This window comes from Pygocentrus nattereri, chromosome 10 (genome assembly GCF_015220715.1).
Source record: "Pygocentrus nattereri isolate fPygNat1 chromosome 10, fPygNat1.pri, whole genome shotgun sequence".
In the NCBI taxonomy this organism is placed as follows: Eukaryota; Metazoa; Chordata; class Actinopteri; order Characiformes; family Serrasalmidae; genus Pygocentrus; species Pygocentrus nattereri.
Window position 1 is genome coordinate 17,953,751 of NC_051220.1, and position 17,789 is coordinate 17,971,539.

Below are 17,789 nucleotides of genomic sequence, written 5' to 3' on the forward strand. Positions count from 1 at the left end.
CCCACTAAATTCTCCAAAATATTGACAACTGAGGCATTCCTTTCATAGTTGTAATTGTGGCTGGCAGCGTAAGCCGATGCTACTGAAAACATGCAACATTATTTCATGATTTTTCCCCTTACAAATGACCTTTTCTGAATCTGATACCACTTAGGGAGTACTGAATTGTGTCAAAGTACATTTTTGATGCACTAACTCAGTCTCATAAATTTCCTCTCATATTTGCACCATTTCAGGGCCTCCAGCAACAATCCATTTTATCCTAATAATGAAAAAAATACTGTTAACAGTATACCAACACAAGTGAATGATGCATGAGAAAAAGCACTGCAAGAAAACTCCCACTATAAACCACAACACAACATTAACTGATTAAATGTCAATGCCAATTGTCCAATCTGCTACATAAAGCCTTCCACAGCCTTCTGGCCTTTCCAAGAAGCTTGATTCATTTTCAATGGCTGTCTAGGGAAAGCGGAGCAAACTGTTCTTGCCAACACCATAGCAGTGCCCAAACCAGACACAGCACGCATTTATTCTGAGGGAGGAATGGACTTTTCAGTCAAGCCCAATAGATATGGCTGAAAAAGGAAAATTCCCAAAATAGCAGATACATCTGGTTCATGTTGTGTCTGGAGGGAGCCATGATGCGTTTGACAGCGAAGAAAAACAGGAAAGTTTTGAAATGTTCCAAATTAAGACTTTTACCTTTATATAACACTGACAAAAGACACAATAACAAGATACCTTAGCAATTCTGAACCATTTCATTTGGAATTTTCATTCAGCATACTCTTAGATAGGGTCAACTTGATTAAAATGATTACAGAGGAAACAAGGACACAAACTAAACCCAATCATATCAATTTTAAAACACTGACTTTTTTTGGCATTACTGCATTTGTAGCTCTGCAAAAAAAGACATTTTTTTACAATGTTAATCTGCAGTCCATTTGCTTTTACGAATGTTTACGTATTGGCATCGGTATTGTAAAAAGTACAAGAAATGTACAAGAAAAATATCAGCTAAAATGAGATTGTTTGACTGCTCAGTCAGAGCTCTTTAGGGCAATTAATTGGGTATCGCTTACCCCCTCACACAGCACATCAAACGACAGCCAAAAAAGCTTCCTATAAAAGATACCCTTCATATAAAACAAGTAACCTAGTTTGCTGGATTTGAAGAAAAAGTAAGATATTCAGCTCAACTACAGGCACAACCTTCTTTGAGAACAGCAATTCTCAAAGTAGGACAATTTCTCTGTATTTCTTTGTATGTACCAAAAATGGTTAACCTGTATATCCTGCTATGCCTGAAAACTAAAACCACTATGATTAAAAAAAAAAAAAAAATATCAGTCAGTAGTCACAGATTTCTTGGCCCCGGTCATTTAAAAAAAAAACATTAATTCATGAGAATTTATGATGCAGCTGCAACACATTCCGAAAAGTGAGAAGGTGAAACTAAATCCTGTCCAAATTATGAGGATTTATTATGTGACCAGCGGGTTGGGAAAAGGCCATTAATTCTATCACTGCTTTTGCAATATAGACAACTTGAGAGGGAGAGCCAATATAAATCCCACTTGGAACAGATACAGATGACAGATTTTAGAAGAACTGGAAGATAATTAAAAATGCTGCCAACAAATTACAGGTTCACTCTGCAGCTGAGATCAAATGAAGAAGTCAGGAGGAATGCTACTAGTAATGACAATTTATTTTACTTAAACTTTCCATCAACTTCTGTGTGGGCAACATAGCTCCCTCACAGATGGTGCACTGTTTCTCCAATAACAAACCAAGGATCAGTGAGAACATGAAGAACCCTTCTGAACATTTCCAGGATTTCGAGAGAAATGTAAAGAATATAGCATGTTCATTTAGAATGGTAAAGGTAATGCTACAATAAACTAACACAAGTTTTTACAGGTTTAGCGTGGGCTGAGGAACATCACTGGTTAAAAAGAGGCTTATGAACTAAACAGGTTTAGCAACAGATTTGCCTATGGTCCCATTACCTGGACAACACCTTCAAGGTATCCACCCCCCCTCACACTGCATGCATCATGAAGTCCTTTAAACACCAAACTCTTCTGCCAACAAACAGATTTCCACACTTATCTGTGAAGATAAAAAGGCTGCCACTATGGTCGGAATGTTTTTGATTTATTCAATGGTTTTCAGTGAAAAATCATTTTCAGACAATTTCCCCACTTACTCCTAATATATTTGACCCACCAAGACATGTTTGGTGTAGAAAACATGCTTCTTTATTTTTGCACCATAGCTACATGGAAGAAATTAATGCTGCATTGTACAAACTGCATACCTCACACGCTTAAATCTAAAATCACAGCTAATTGTTATAGTGGGAATCCCTGTGTGAGCAGGCATGTTAAGCTACATTATCTTTGTAGCTCCAGTGCAAAACTAAAGAAGCAAATACTGCACATCAGACATGTTTGGGGTGATCAGTTACATCTGAGGGAGGTTTAAAATTGTGTACATATGCTCTCAACCAAGCATTTGCTTTAGCCCCTTTCTGTCTATCTAACTGAAAGTAACCTCACATCTATGCAGGTGGATGCCCCTAGAGTATACTGCCCACTTTGACTGCACCAGTTTTTGACAAAACTCAAATGCAGGAATAAGCTGTACCAGGCCAGCTCCCCTATTACAAGCTAAAGAAAATCCCAGACTGGGTCTCTGTGCTCCAGCACAGAGGGGAATTCATAAGAAAGCGGGGGTGGAGGGGGGAGACAGGGGATGTATGGTACACCATCGCTCCTCTGCAATCAGAGCTGGCGTGAGGAGGCAAAGGAACACAGGCATTATGGGATATGCAGCAGCTCCGGCAGACCTCCAAGGCTGTCAGGGGTGACCTTGGCCCAGTTGCTGGACAGCATTAGTAATGTTCAACCCCCAAGGAACTGGTCCACCCCCTTGTCTCCATACTCTGGCATGGGCCTCAGTGTGAAGTTCCTTCCCCGCGGGCTAATGTGAAAATTGCTGCATTATAATGATGTTTTCCTTTGCTAGCCTCCCGGAACCCAGCGAATGATGAAGCAATCTGCATTCAATATTGACTGGGGAAAACGGTTGCCATAATAATATTAATGAACATTATTCCAGCAAATCCCAGGGCTTGGAACATGACCTCTACATGCTCTCCATCTCCCCCTCTCTCAAAGGAAAGCCAGTGATGTGGCATTACGACAGACTGAAATGAGATAGCTGGTTCATCAACACCTCATAGAAAAAAAATGACTTTGTAAGTTTATAAAAGCTTTGAAGCTAAGCATGCATTCACTGGAGTCCATGTTCTTGCAGTAGGCATAAAGACCTTATTGGAAGCTCTTGCCCTGAAGCTTTTACGTTGGACTATGGACCATACTTAGCAATTAGCAGATGAGTTGAACCAAGTATGTGGTGCTGTGTGAATTGTGTGTCCAAGAAAATGATCAAACTGTGCTGAACACCAGCCTTCCTAGATCATAACTAAAATATCCCTGTTGTATGACATACCACCTACAAAAATGGACAAAGGTGTGTCACATAGTATCCTTTTTTACCGGACATCATGGAGCCTGACTTTTACATTTTTTTAATGCCATTAACGTATTTTCTAAGTTTGACCCCTCAAACCAAAGCCCAGCTGCTCATGCACTGTTGCTATGACTGTGTCTGTAGACTTCTAGTTAAAATACTTTTATATTTTTAAATGGCAATTTTCACTGATGTGTCTTTTGAGCTGTTTCAAGCTACTGCCATGATAAGAGTTTTTATAATGGAAACACACAGAGTCTGAAGTATCATTTAAAAGCAAAATGCACAAGGATACCAGCAATACCAGTAATTCAGCAGACTATGCTGAGAAGTGTTTGCGGGTGAACTATGGGTAAATCAGTGAGCAGCAAACTTACAAAAGCAATAGCAATGTGTAAACCTATAGAATGAGAGGCTACAGTCATGGAGCAGTTGGAACCACTGATACACATGGTACATGGACTCACTGGTCTGCACAAGCTTATTTTGTGCGCTCATAGCTTTAAAAAAATTTACTGCTTTTTAAAGTTGAATATGAGCAAATAAGACGTTATTACTGTTTTTTTTGTTTTGTTTTTTTCAGATAACATTATGCCATGCAGTGTCAAAAACCACATACGCAAGTCTTCTGGAGATTTCTGCACAACTTGATATGCAACGCTAACTAGGGGGGTATAGGCTTCCTTTATTCTTTAATTATCAGCTATATTAGCCTTGTAGCTCTGGTGCAAAACTACAGAATCTCACAACAAACATAGGCATTTTGGCTGATTGAATATATTTGTGGTAAAAGGAAAATTTCTATACATTTCCAATGAACTACCCTTTAAAGTGGCGGACTGTCAACTATCGGGAAGGATCTGCAAAGGTAAAGAATCTCAAAATTCTCAAAGTTTATTAAAGCTGTACCATGGTCTGTGGCTTCCACACTGACTGCTGTTTTACTATCTTGAATATTGGTTGCTAGAGCCATGCTCCAGACCTGCTTGAGCAGCTGAGCCTTCAGCACTGTCTCAGCTCAGCTGGGACTGTACTTAGGCAGGAGTAGGAGCTATGATGTGTGTAGAGAGGGGAGTGTTAAGGGTTAACTCTCGCCTCGGGGGGGTCGATGTGAGGCAGCCTCTCGTGCCAGTTGTCCATTACACACGCCGCGAGTCTCTCCCTCTCACGTTCCACCCGTGTCTGCTGGGTCAGCCTTAATGAGGGACGGGCTGGGGGTCCACGAAAGCTGTTGGAGGCGCACACAGAACGCCTTCCAAACCAAACAAACCCAAGCCCTCTTTCCCTAAACACATTGTTCAGGAGCCCCACAACGAGCGCACGAGTGTGGCAGACACATTTGCCCGCCAATGTGAAAGTAAAATGTCTAAGCTTTACATATTTCATGGGATTGAAGGCCAAAACTACAGGATACTAATTTAGCATTCTTTAGAAACACTATTTGTCTAGGTTGATTTGGCTGGAGGTGGAAGAGACAAGTAAGAGAGAACATATGAAGACAGAAGCAATGGTTCAGGAAAGAAACAAAAGGCAGGACACATGCATAAAGCCCAGAGCACACTGATCCAACATTTTCATCCAAGAAACACCAGCAAACCCAAACTCTGGATTGATGAGCAATACATGCGTGATGGGAGTCTCCGGAATGTCCTCCCCCATTTTAACATTGCTCTAGAATGTTCTTCCTCAACAACTTCACATGGTTTCAATAACGTTCTTGCCCGTTTCACTCTATTCTAGAATGTTCTCGTCCATTGACACTGTTCTAGAATGCTCTTCCACCACTTCACACTTTTTGAGAATGTTCATATGTTTTTACTGTTATTACTAACAGTAAACTAAATGATTCACCTCTCTGTAGCACAATACTAATAAAGAAGTAGGGACACAGTTTGGTCACAGCCTGGTCCTTTTTGCTTCTGTTCTTACTCTGTAAACTGCCAAAATATTGGCGTTAGTTGGAAAATGTTGAGTCAGTGACATGGGACTTGAAGTTGGTTACTGTACCTGTGAAGGAGTGAATGACGTATGATTGGGTGCTGTTGCAGCCACGGATTCAGGTCGTCCTTCCAGCCAGACAATTTTTAAAGGATTTCCCGTCAGGCCACTCTCATTTTTGCATGCCAGTTCCTGAATCAAAGTACAAAATGAGTAAGATCACACAATTCAAACACAGTGATGATTTCCTTTAAATTAGTTTATTTAGATATGAGAAGATAAATTTTTAAATAGTAGTATTATAGAAGTCATTATATTCCATTTTCTATAAACATACCCTTTATGATGAATGATCATTCTTTTTAAACCACCCATATAACACATTTTGTATGCCTTTCCCAATTTCTTTTCTGTCAAGAGCCTTCATAATACTAGTTGCAGTGTAACGTCAGATCAGTCAAGGCTACTTCAGAAAATTGAAGAAACAGGGAGAAAATAAGTTTTTAATAAAGTTAAGGGGGAAAAAAACCTACTGTAAATGCTAATGTCATCAGTCATCACTGTCAAAGTAACATCACGCTGATCGAATGTTTATGTGCGGTGTGACAGAGTGCTGAACTTGTGCTAGCCCCAGGCCTCCAGTCTACCCAGAGACCAGTGAAGTGCCAGACGCAGACAGACTCTGTTCTTACAGCACAGCGGCCATGTTCTCTGAGGAGGTAACCACACAAGCAGGCACAGCCCACAACAGTCTGAGTCCCAGCACGCTAAATCCCAGGATGCAGACAGCCAGACACATCACGGCAATAAATAAAGCTCTGGTCTCCGTTAGAAACACAAGCCCATGCAGACTATGCATACAAACTCTATAAAACTATAAATACTACCTTCAGCCACACCCATGATGCTCAGTGATCTTTAGTGTAAGGTTTAAACAAACTCTAGGATTACAATTAATACTAGTGATGTTGAAGTGGCTAGCTGACTCCTAGGAGTGCTGTCTCTAAGTAATGCATTGTGTGGGAACATGTACTGGAACAATTTTTGAAAGATGACATTACCAGGATGTGGGGCTGATGTAACTGTAACTAAGCTGGGATTTTTTTTCTCCATTATTCAGGTCACGTCCATGATGGCAGATTCTGTCCAATGCCTAGCTACATTATGTTAATACACACACTGTCAGGAAAAAAAAAAGTATTGTGCAAGTACCTTTTAGTTCATCATGGCACAGATAATGTAAATGTACGACCAAAGGTACAACAACGTTTTTAAGGTTCAACTGTGTGCTTCAAATAACTTTTTCTTAGAGGAAGCTACATATCTGTACCTTTTTATTTTTCTTACCTTTTTATTATAAGATTTTAAAACATGTAATGTTTTAAACAATAAGAGGGACTGTCAGAAACAACTGGGTCACTGACTAACCAAATAAAAGTTAACATTATTTTTTAGCATTATAGCCTGTCATGGTTATAATGTCAACATACCCCAATAAACACTTTTACAGTATCAGTGTTGTTAGTATTCTGCGAAGTCCCCTTCACTAGGTTCTACTCAAAATTGGAAGCTGAACATCCTTTGCTATACAGAACTGTTCCTGGAACACCTAGTGAAACTGAGAATACTCACCGCTGCGCGAACTGTTGCAAACTCTACTACAGCACTACCTTTCTTCTTACTGGACATGACAACGTTCAAGACATCTCCATACTGTAAAATAGGAGACAAAACATATTTAGATGGACCTAAATAGCTCCAGACATTTCTGACAAGTCTACAAACAATTCCTCACAACTGCATATTGTTTAGTTAAATTGGATATTGAAGAAAACATGGAATAATAATAATAATAATAATAAAAAAAAAAGAAACATTCTTCAAGACTAAACTGTCTTCAGGCAGGATTCGGGGGGAAATGTCTCTTAATATCACTTTCTGGCTTGGCATTCACTGTAGCACTTACATAAAATTGTACGACACGTCATTAATCACTCTGCCTGTATATCATTAATCACTTTATGTATGTTCAGACCATGAGAACAGTGAACTGGGAGAGATTCACAAGGAAACGGTCCATCTACGACCAGTTTGGGACCATTCTATTTTGCTAACAGTCAGCGCTCTGGATCTCTCTAGCTCTTTTTGCTCCAACGGAAGAAAAGGCTAAGTCAGGACTTTTTTTTTCCGTTGGGGGGGATACAGGGTCTCTAATTAACACAGCTAAGCTCCAAAGGCCTGCCAGTAAGATTTAGACTGGGGAGTAATGGGAAGTTTGGCTTAGTTCACAAAATGACCTCTAACCCCCACAGCAGAGGAGTGGAGGATTGGTTTGGACAGAGTCTTCGATTTGTCTGCTGTCCCTGTTCACTCAGGGTCATGAAAGAGAGACCAAGCAGGGACCCCTTGGCCAATCAGCACAGCGTTGAGATGTCACCTGTCATAGAGAAGGGCTTATTGAGACATTACCCAAAGACTGGACGTCAAGCGGCAGAAAAAAATGTTTTCTGAGAACCTAAAGTCCCTGGGAATCAATGTTCATTTGCTGGGAAAAAGAAAAGGCATGAATGCAATTGGACACTCAGGACGAAAACCTTGCCAATAGTGACAAAAGAAAGGACTCCCAGTGGACCCCTATTTCATATATCTAAACATTTCCAAAGCTTTCTTTGCGGAGGGAGAGCTGGGGAGGGGAGTAAAGTTGATCATGGTTGGACTCTGGCGGTCCAAAACATACAGAGACCCTTTCCAAATGGAGACTAGAGCCTGCTTCTTTGTTACCAGCATTACCTGACTTTCACCCCCTTAAAAAACGTATTCCTTCATTCAAAGTGTGGGTAATACATCAAAGACAATCACAATACCTGAAGCCGTTTTCATGAGAATCGATATGCATTACAATGTTGAGCTTTTCTGAGAACAGGCAAAACAGTAGCTTAAGCACAATTATGAAAAACTGATTACAGTGAGGTTTTTTATTCTAATGATAAAATCAACGCTTAGATGAATGCGGCCCTTGGGAGACCTGTCATCTAGTTTTAATAATGTTCCAGCTTTCACCACAGACTGAATGAATTATAGGGTGATGACATGACTCTAGTTTCAAATCTCATGCTAAATACATTAAATCAGTAAAAGGAAATTGGAACTATAAAAGAATCAAAAACAACTTTTTTGAACATATCACTATTTTTCTGGAAGTGAGGTTTTTTAATCTCCCAATGAGCTGCAGGACACATAAATACTCAGGAAAGCATGCTGTGATGTGATTTAACACCTTGATAGGTCATCATACTGAGCAACCCTGCTTCGTTCAAAGCACCTTCAAATTTAGCTTTCGACAGTTCTTGGAGCCAAGCTCCCATCATGCCTTCCGAGAGACAACCTAGTTCAGTCCTGGGAGTGACATCATAACTACATGCTTGAATTCTGGCCTACTCTAACAAATATGTATCTCTGCCAGAAGGCCTCGGAGCCGATTAGGTGCTGCACCGGGGTGGTACGGAGTTGCTGAGTTGCATGAGAAGAACACATTTTCGAGCAGCTCCCCTGGCAGTGCTAAACATACCAGCGAAGCCGGTGAGCGAGAGTGGCGTGCGGCACTTTAACAGGGCACTGCAGTGCCCTCGGCACTTTTCGCTGCTACAAAACTTAATGATGCTCACACAAGGAGGGCGAAATAAAAAAGTGCTTAAATGGCTGATGTCATGCAGGCCTGAAACCTGGGGCGCTGGACACGGGGCTGGACTCATTAGGAGGAGAAACAGCTCGTTCACACACAAGGACACTTTCTCACACTTCTTAAAAATGTACCATGCAGTCTGGACCCGGACAGGCTGCTGTTTGTTTTAGCTAATAGGGTAAATACTGAAAAGTGAGATTTTCACTCAAAAGCAATCACTATTAATCGATTTCAATTTTCTTTAAAAATTTGCAAATTAAAATTTACTTTTGGCATTGATCAGTGGGCAACTGTATTATGGTAATGCATATTCTAAAGGGAAATTCCACTGATTTTCCCAATTTCTCCTCCACTGGGTCATTCAGATGCACACAAATTAATTCAGAGTTGAGGAAAAGTTCCATTAGTAAACTTTGTCAGAGCAGAGTGATTCACAAGCCTGGTGATAGAAAACAGGCCATTTAATGTCACTAAAAGTTAGTCTTTTCAGATTGATCACTATTTTACAATCATTAACATAGCTGAAGATCAGTGGTGGACAGTAACTAAGTAAATGTAATTCGTTACTTAAGTAGTTTTTTCGTGCATCTGTACTTTAAGTATTTCCATTTTGAGCAACTTTTTACTTTCACTCCACTACATTTCAAAGTCTAATATCTAACTTTTTACTCCACTACATTTTGAGAAATCTGTCGTTCCTTTTGGTTTCTGTGTGTATAAAAACGTAACATGTCAAAACAAAAGAAGTGGAAAGCAAGAACACCAAATCAGGGCACAGCAGTCACTTTGTTCTGAGCTTGTTTTGACCTGTTGGTCATATCAACCCAGTGCAGCACACGGTTCAACGTCAGTGCTGCAGCGTAAAAATTTGGGAGCACATATGTCCCTAAATGATGGAACTAACCTAACTTTGTGTAAATTGACCACAATACAGTAATATGTACACATATGCAGACGTGACTGGCAGGTTTCTTTTTCTGAATTCATACAAACACTTTCATTTTATAGTAAATTAGTTTCAGTTAGTTTATGTTTATGAACAGAGACCTACAGATTAATATAGTAAAGGAAAACTTATTTGTGATCCTGACTTTAAAGCCAGTTTTTATTCAACTTGTAACAAATTTATAAAGTAATCTTAAACTGAAACTTTGCTTGTGTGTAAAAAGTGATTTCAGAGCCACTCGGTTCTCCCTGATGGAAACTGCTTAACTTCAGTGTTTTGTGCTTATGATCATTTTAATAGACGTCAGCGTCACTAATTAATGACGTTCTATTAAAAGACTGTTTTACCCAGAGAGACACTGGAGGATTTTCACCTAAAATGAGGTGAAATGAAGCGAATGATAACAGGACATTAGAGTCATAATTAATCTTTTAGTACTTTTACTTTCGATACTTAAGTACATTTGAAGCCAAATACTTTTGTACTTTTACTCAAGTTGAGGTCTAGAGTAAGGACTTCTGCTTTTACTGGAGTAATATTTTACCTTGGGCATCTCTACTTTAACTCAAGTACATGATTTGTGTACTTCATCCACCTCTGCTGAAGATGTACAGAGGTTCACTGGTCGTTTTAGGGGAGTAATTAAAATGGCCATATTTGTTTTATTCATGTCTTATCATAATTACAATGTCTTACATTATCATGTAAGACTTTGTGATCCCTTATTCTTTTCACCACCAATGTAAACAAATCTGAACTGCTCAACTTTCTCTACAATATACCACACACACGCACACACACACACACACAATCTAAGCCTCTAAGCCTATGCCAGCAGTCTACAATATACCATTTTGCATCAAACCACTCTGAGTGACGGTTCACATCATAGTTGAATTATGCAGATACACTATATTGCCAAAAGTATTCACTCACCCATTTAAACCATTGAATTCAGGTGTTCCAATCACTTCCATGGCCACAGGTGTATAAAACCAAGTACCTAGGCCTGCAGACTGCTTCTACAAACATTTGTGAAAGATTAATTCACTCTCATGAGCGTGGCACTGTGATAGGATGCCACCTGTGCAACAAGTCCAGTCATTAAATTTCCTCGCTACTAAATGTTCCACAGTCAACTGTCAGTGGTATTATAATAAAGTGGAAGCTTTCGGGAACGACAGTAGGAGAACGATAATTGTATGACTGCATTGTGCCAAGTGTAAAGTTTGGTGGAGGGGAGGATTACGGTGTGAGGTTGTTTTTTTTTGGAATTGGGCTTGGCCCTTTAGTTCCACTAAAAGGAACTCTGAATGCTTCAGTAGACCAAGAGATTTTGGACAATTACATGCTCCCAACTTTGTGGGATGAGGGAGTTTGGTGTGGAAGAACTTGACTGGCCTGCACAGAATCCTGACCTCAACCCGACACAACACCTTTGGGATAAATCTGCAAGCCAGGCCTTCTCATCCAACATCTGTGTCTGACCTTGCAAATGCGCTTCTGGAAGAATAGTCAAAAATTCCCACTCTTGTGGAAAGCCTTCCCAGAAGAGTTGAAGCGGTCATAGCTGCAAAGGGTAGGCAGACATCACATTAAACTCTATGGATTAAAAATGGGATTTCACTCAAGTTCATATGCGTGTGAAGGCACATGGCGTATGTTGAAAAATCAGTAGAATGCATTATGTAGTGTGCCCCCTAGCCATCACCAATTGACAATACTAATGGGGGGGGCGCATACTTAGGCAGGTCACTTATATAAAATAAAAATATATATTTAAAAAAAAAAAGAAAAAAAAAGCACACCATCTGAATGCGTTTTCTGTGCACACAGGCACACATGGACTAGAGGCCTACTCTATGCCTGCTTAAACCTGAGATTCATTCATTCATTCATTCAATTCATTGTTAGAAGCTATCTTGCTCTGGTTTGGTAATTTTCGCTGTAAATGTAGTAAATTGTGTGTTTACAGCTAATCTAATATCTACTGTTACTGTAGTTATGCGTTGTCTTCTATGTTTTTAAAATGAGCGAGGTAAAAAGATCATGAGCTCCAAAAACATCATGCTGCTATAAATGGTTCTGAAGCCAGACAACATATCAGGATGAATTCAGGACATGGACTAACATTACATATTAAAAGAACACTTCTTGGGGGGGAAAACAAACATTGTGAGACGGATATAATTGCTGCAACTTAAAGCCTGTTTTTGAACATTAAAATTACCCGTCTTGACAGACAATTGTGATAGATGAAAATTATGGTCAACTGGCTCAAGCTTACCACGTTTTTTTTTTGGTCATATTGTGGTTTTTCCATAGAATAGTTTAGCATAGTTTTTTTCCACAGAGTATTTAAGGGTTCCTAGTCCGTCTTTTTTCTAAGAAAGTACTTTAGAATCTCTGAAAGATTCTTTTATGTGTTATTGTTCAGTAGAGCCTGTTTGTGGCATGCGCCCGACGATGGCAGCTGCAAGAGCTGGCAGGAAGGCGGGGCCTGTACACCCAGCAGCTACGAACCTCGGCGAGGACGCCAGGGAGCGAACTGCGAGTGTGGAGGGAGCTGAGCTGCCACCGACGGACGCAAGTCACAAAAGTGACGGTGTGAGGAGGAGGAGAACGACGGTGCCGACAACAAGAGAGTCCCGAGCTCTGCCGCCTGGGCCCTGCCCCAGGTCACGCAGCAAGGCCGCTTCACTACACCTCATGTTCGCCCCGGGCGGCTGAGCTGTCAACTGGGAGCGGTGACGAGGAGGCGGACAGGCAAGCTCTCATTTCCTCTCAGCTCTCGCACCATTTAAAAAGAGCTGAGAGGGAACAGAGCGAGAGAGAGTAGCAGCTGCTAAGGATGGAAGAGCTGAAAGCTTGAACAAGAGACTGAAAAGTGGCCAGCTTAACATAGCATTGGTTTTGTTTGTGTTTATTTTGTATGAATTAAAGTAATGGATGCTGTAAACCTGAACCCTGCCTGCAGCGTCCTCCTTGAGCCCAGGGTACCACATGCGGTGCTGCGCTGTTATAACTGACCTTTTTAAAAACTCTGATTACTTGACTGATCTTTAATCTTCACGTCTGATCTTCAAATAATCATTAAATTAACTGATTACTAATATAATCAGTGGTGACAGCTCAAATATGGGCTTGAACAACTAATGATCTTAGATGCTTAGGATTTTTAAAGCATGCTGATTGATTTGTTGGACATTGAAGATCATTCATATAGTGTCACCTTCTGAAGTAGGCGCTGAAGAAATTCCTCAGAATATCCGCCGTTTGTGTCATCATCTTTTTTACACTTCCACTTCAGCTGAAAGAGAGACAGAAACACATAGTATGTAAACTAAGCAAATCAAAAAGACATTATAGGACAGCAAACAAAATGAACTCCTCCAAGCTCCATATTGACTCCATAAACTTAATCTCAATTCATTCATAAATTGGTCAACACAAAAAAACGGCATGCCTGAACTGTTTATTTTTAACAGCTGCGGGTGAAGGGGTTAATGCAGCTGTGCATAAACCCATTTGCTGGTAGTGGATGTGGGTCTCCTCCTGATGGTCTGCATAGATAAATGTGGAATGAGCAAACCAAGGTCAGAGAGCAGCGCTCTGAGGCAGAGACTTTACATTTATTTATTTCTTTTTTATAGAGACTGAGCTCACCACACCTGAACCCGCACAATAAACTCCAGTCCTAGAGCCTTACTCTCAGTTTGCAATGGGGAGAGAAAAAGCCAAAAAGGGAGAAATTGATTAAATTAACATAGAAGCCTGCAGCGCTCACAGCACTGACTCACCTGCTAACCACCAGATGTTTTAATGAAGCGCTAACAGTAACCAGACAGATTTACAGAGGCACGTTAAACCACTGCTTATGGAGAGGCGATGTCAGAAGAAATGTGGAGAGCAGCGAGAGAAGTCCTTTACAGACACTTATGTAAGTCACTGTGGCAAATTATATGGCTGTGGATTGGTCAGTCATTATGTTTTGGGGCAACTCTGCTTTTATGCACAATCATTAACTTCAAGTTCCAGATTTTGATGGTGCTAGTTTACCATCTGTTGCTACTGATTAACTTAAATGAGCCCTGTTTTTTCTACATTCTAGTGTAGAATATAAGTTCTACATTTACAGTTTGACAGACATTCTAGCATTCTAGACAATCTGCACACCTATAAATGCCAGTAATAAATATACTACTATTCAGAATATTCATGAGTTTTTTTGGACAAAAAACATCTGGGAATTATGCTGTAGACTTGTGAACTATAATGAACAAATTGCCTATAAGGTCCATAATACCCCAATAGACATTCTAATGTGTTCCTTCTAATATTAACTAAATGTTGTGTCTAATTTCATACGAAATCAGAAGTCAGTCGTTTTAATGATCATTTCTAAACACTGTAGGCCTACAGCATCAGTATTTACATGTATAGCTTGAAATTGAAGCTGCTTACGCTTAGGCTACATTACCTGTTTAAGTTATATACATTACACAATGAGGGGAAACAAATATTTAGACACTTGTTTTTTTGGTATTTGATATACCTCCATTCCACATATCCAGTTCAAATCTGCACCCATATTGTCTTTTGATAGAGAAATTTTGCACAGGGTGTAGGAACAAAGATGACTGCAGTGCAGTTTAATGTTTATTGTTCTCTGCCTGTTGTTCCTGCTGCTTTCAGGTCATCCAGCTATTATTTATAAGCAAATCTCTCTAACTATTCTTAACAGTAGCATGAGAATTTTTTCATGGCACACCTGTCCTCAAACTTTTATAAACTTTCCAATTGCAGATTATCGAACCATCCATCCATTTTCTAAGCCGCTTCTCCGTCAGGGTCGCGGGGGGGTGCTGGAGCCTATCCCAGCAGTCTTCGGGCGGAAGGCAGGATACACCCTGGACAGGTCGCCAGTCCATCGCAGGGCAGACAGACAGACACAGACAATCACTCACACACACTCACACCTAGGGGCAATTTAGCATGTCCAATTGGCCTGACTGCATGTCTTTGGACTGTGGGAGGAAACCGGAGAACCCGGAGGAAACCCACACAGACACGGGGAGAACATGCAGACTCCACACAGAACCAATTGTACTAAAAGGTATGTTAAGGTCTTTGCTATGGGCCTGTAGCTTTTTCCATTTGAGTGTTGTTTAATAATGTCCCTGAGAACTTTAGGCAGCTCCTTCACCTTCACCATGATTGCTACTTGTTGCATGAAATCTTCCCAACCAATGGTTGTCTTAAATTGCAATGTACACAAGAACATTATTTGTGCAGCATTTATATGTAAAACTTACATTTTTATTTTTAAACTTTTTAACCTACATATTTGTATATTATAATAGTATATCTGAATACTTTTTTTTTTACATATCAGCTTGCCTTTCAAATTTATCTGTATGTTTATGAACTGCAAGGCCAAAAACATCATGTGTGTAAATGATACATGCACTAAAAGTATATTAAATAACAAATATAATAGGGTCTGGATCCTCACAGCATGTCCATTAGCAGTCAAACACCCCTTCTAATGAGTAATTCAACGACTCTAAGGTGCACCCATTGCTGATGCAGGTGTTCTATTGCGCACACAGCTGCTATGATCTCCACAGAAGAGCAATGTCGATAGAATGAGACACACTGGAGCAGCCACATATGAAGCTAATGCCACAATGTCCAATGCAAAGCAATGGCTAGAAGTCCTCAGAGCAATGTTCTAACATCTACTGTAAACACTTCTCTGAAAAGTAGTGGCTATTACTGCAGCATGTATACTCTTGATTTCAGAAGAAGAAAAAAAGTGAGCAGGTGTCTACAAATATCTGGACATTCTGGTCACTTCTGAAAGTGTAATTTTTAGATTTCTATGCATATTAAACAACCTCACAGTGATACGTGAATAAAAGTTCATTATTTAAACTGAACTATTTGTTTACTTGCTTTTACAGAACACTAAGAGCTTTATTGTTATTTTTTACAGTGTGGACCAACAGAGTTCATTACAAATTACAGTATTAGAAGGATATGAACGGACACATATGCGAAAGTGGGCAGAAGTGCCCATGAATACGCCATCATGGGGTGGACAATATGATGATATTTATCATCATCATGACAAATTACATCATATTACATCACTTTTCTGAAGATATGGATGTCATCAGTGCTTAAAGTACACTAATCTGCACATTTCGTAACAGAGAAGTCAAAATTAGTCATGTTTAACTGAACTCATTGCAGAGTCATACGTGAATAAAATTATTCTACTTTTTGCTTTGATGATATTTTTTGTGGTTCTCTTCTGATGGTTCCAAATCATCAAAATTCTGACCGAGTAAATATTGTGATAAATATTGTAATTAAATGGTTAAGATGTAAACAAATTCATTCAGAGTGGACTGATATGAAATAAACTTGAAGAGTCAGAATAGTTTGCAGCGGTGGTAATAGGAATTAGATGTCTGAAGAATTAAATGCCTTTAAAAGCTCCTTGATGGACATTTATGTCAATACCTGAGACACTGGTTCATAATAGCTGGACAGAGGGATTTAGCTTTTTTTTTTTTTTAAATCCATTTATAGTGGAGAGGTTGTAAAGCAAAATATGATCACATTAAAACATTCTGAATGACTGTTTACCATGATTTAACTGTATAAATTTCAAAAAGTATTGTGATATCTTTTTGTCATATTTTATGCCACTCTAAATACAGCTTCACCCTAAGTGCTTCTCCTCTACCTGATGATAACCTCTTCCCCCATTAATCTTACAAAAAGTCAGAACAGAGCTTGGATGATGCCTCAAATTTGAGAAGAATCTAGCAGGCTGGGCCAAGACTGCATGCCTCTAGTCTAAACACAATTCTGAGCATTTCTGGGAGTCGTGTCCAGAGATTTTTTGGCACTTTCTTCGCTACATTTCAGTCAATACAACCCTATAGCTACAAATAAGAGTAACCTTTTTTTTTCACCCCTCCAGAACAAAAGCAAAAGCCCTCTCACGAAAAATAACACAACCTCACGCGAGATGGTCAGGCTAGGGGCTTTTGGAGCTCATTTTTCTAAGTCATTGTAAACGGTGGTTTTCATCAGACTTCCCAGCAACTCACCAGAAAGAACCTGCTGGAGAGGGAGCTCAGAGCGCACATAATTTACGTTGGATGTAGCCACATAAATCAAATAAAATACAAGGATTACCGACTCCATATAAAAGAGAAATAAATATTGAGACTCAAGGCAATTCCCAAAATGAACTGAGTGGTCTGGTAAAATAATGACAATGATTTGTTCTAAGAAAAGACAGCACTTCTGACTGACTCTGCAAAGTCTAATTGCTTTCAGAAAATAATAATTGTGCACAAGTATATTTGAAGCACAATGCCTGTACGACGTAAAAAACTGCCCTCTCTCGGGCCTTGAGGCAAGGATGCTCCTGGGAAAATAACTAGAAATAACATTCACCACGAACTGCACGTAATTAAATCACATATGACCCAGAGTTCACTCAAAATTTGACTCTAGTGTTTATTTTTGCTAAATGAGTATGCCAACATCACTAATTCGTTAGGGGAAAGAGTTTGAATGGGCCAGGAATGTATTAATGCGATTATAAATATAAAGACATTAGCTAATGTTGCCCTTAATAAGAGAAACTGA

General features: G+C 39.7%; 1 protein-coding gene across 1 annotated transcript in view; it reads right to left on the reverse strand.

Moving 5' to 3' along the window:
* The window catches only part of dnajc17 (DnaJ (Hsp40) homolog, subfamily C, member 17), a 77,764-nt gene that overhangs the window by 29,072 nt on the left and 30,903 nt on the right, over window positions 1–17,789 (reverse strand). Inside the window, exons 8-10 of the mRNA XM_017703265.2 lie at window positions 13,348–13,425; window positions 7,120–7,200; window positions 5,557–5,679 (exon numbers count right to left, since the gene is read on the reverse strand). Coding sequence (XP_017558754.1) covers window positions 5,557–5,679; window positions 7,120–7,200; window positions 13,348–13,425 — 282 coding nt within the window. The remainder of the gene's footprint in view (window positions 1–5,556; window positions 5,680–7,119; window positions 7,201–13,347; window positions 13,426–17,789) is intronic.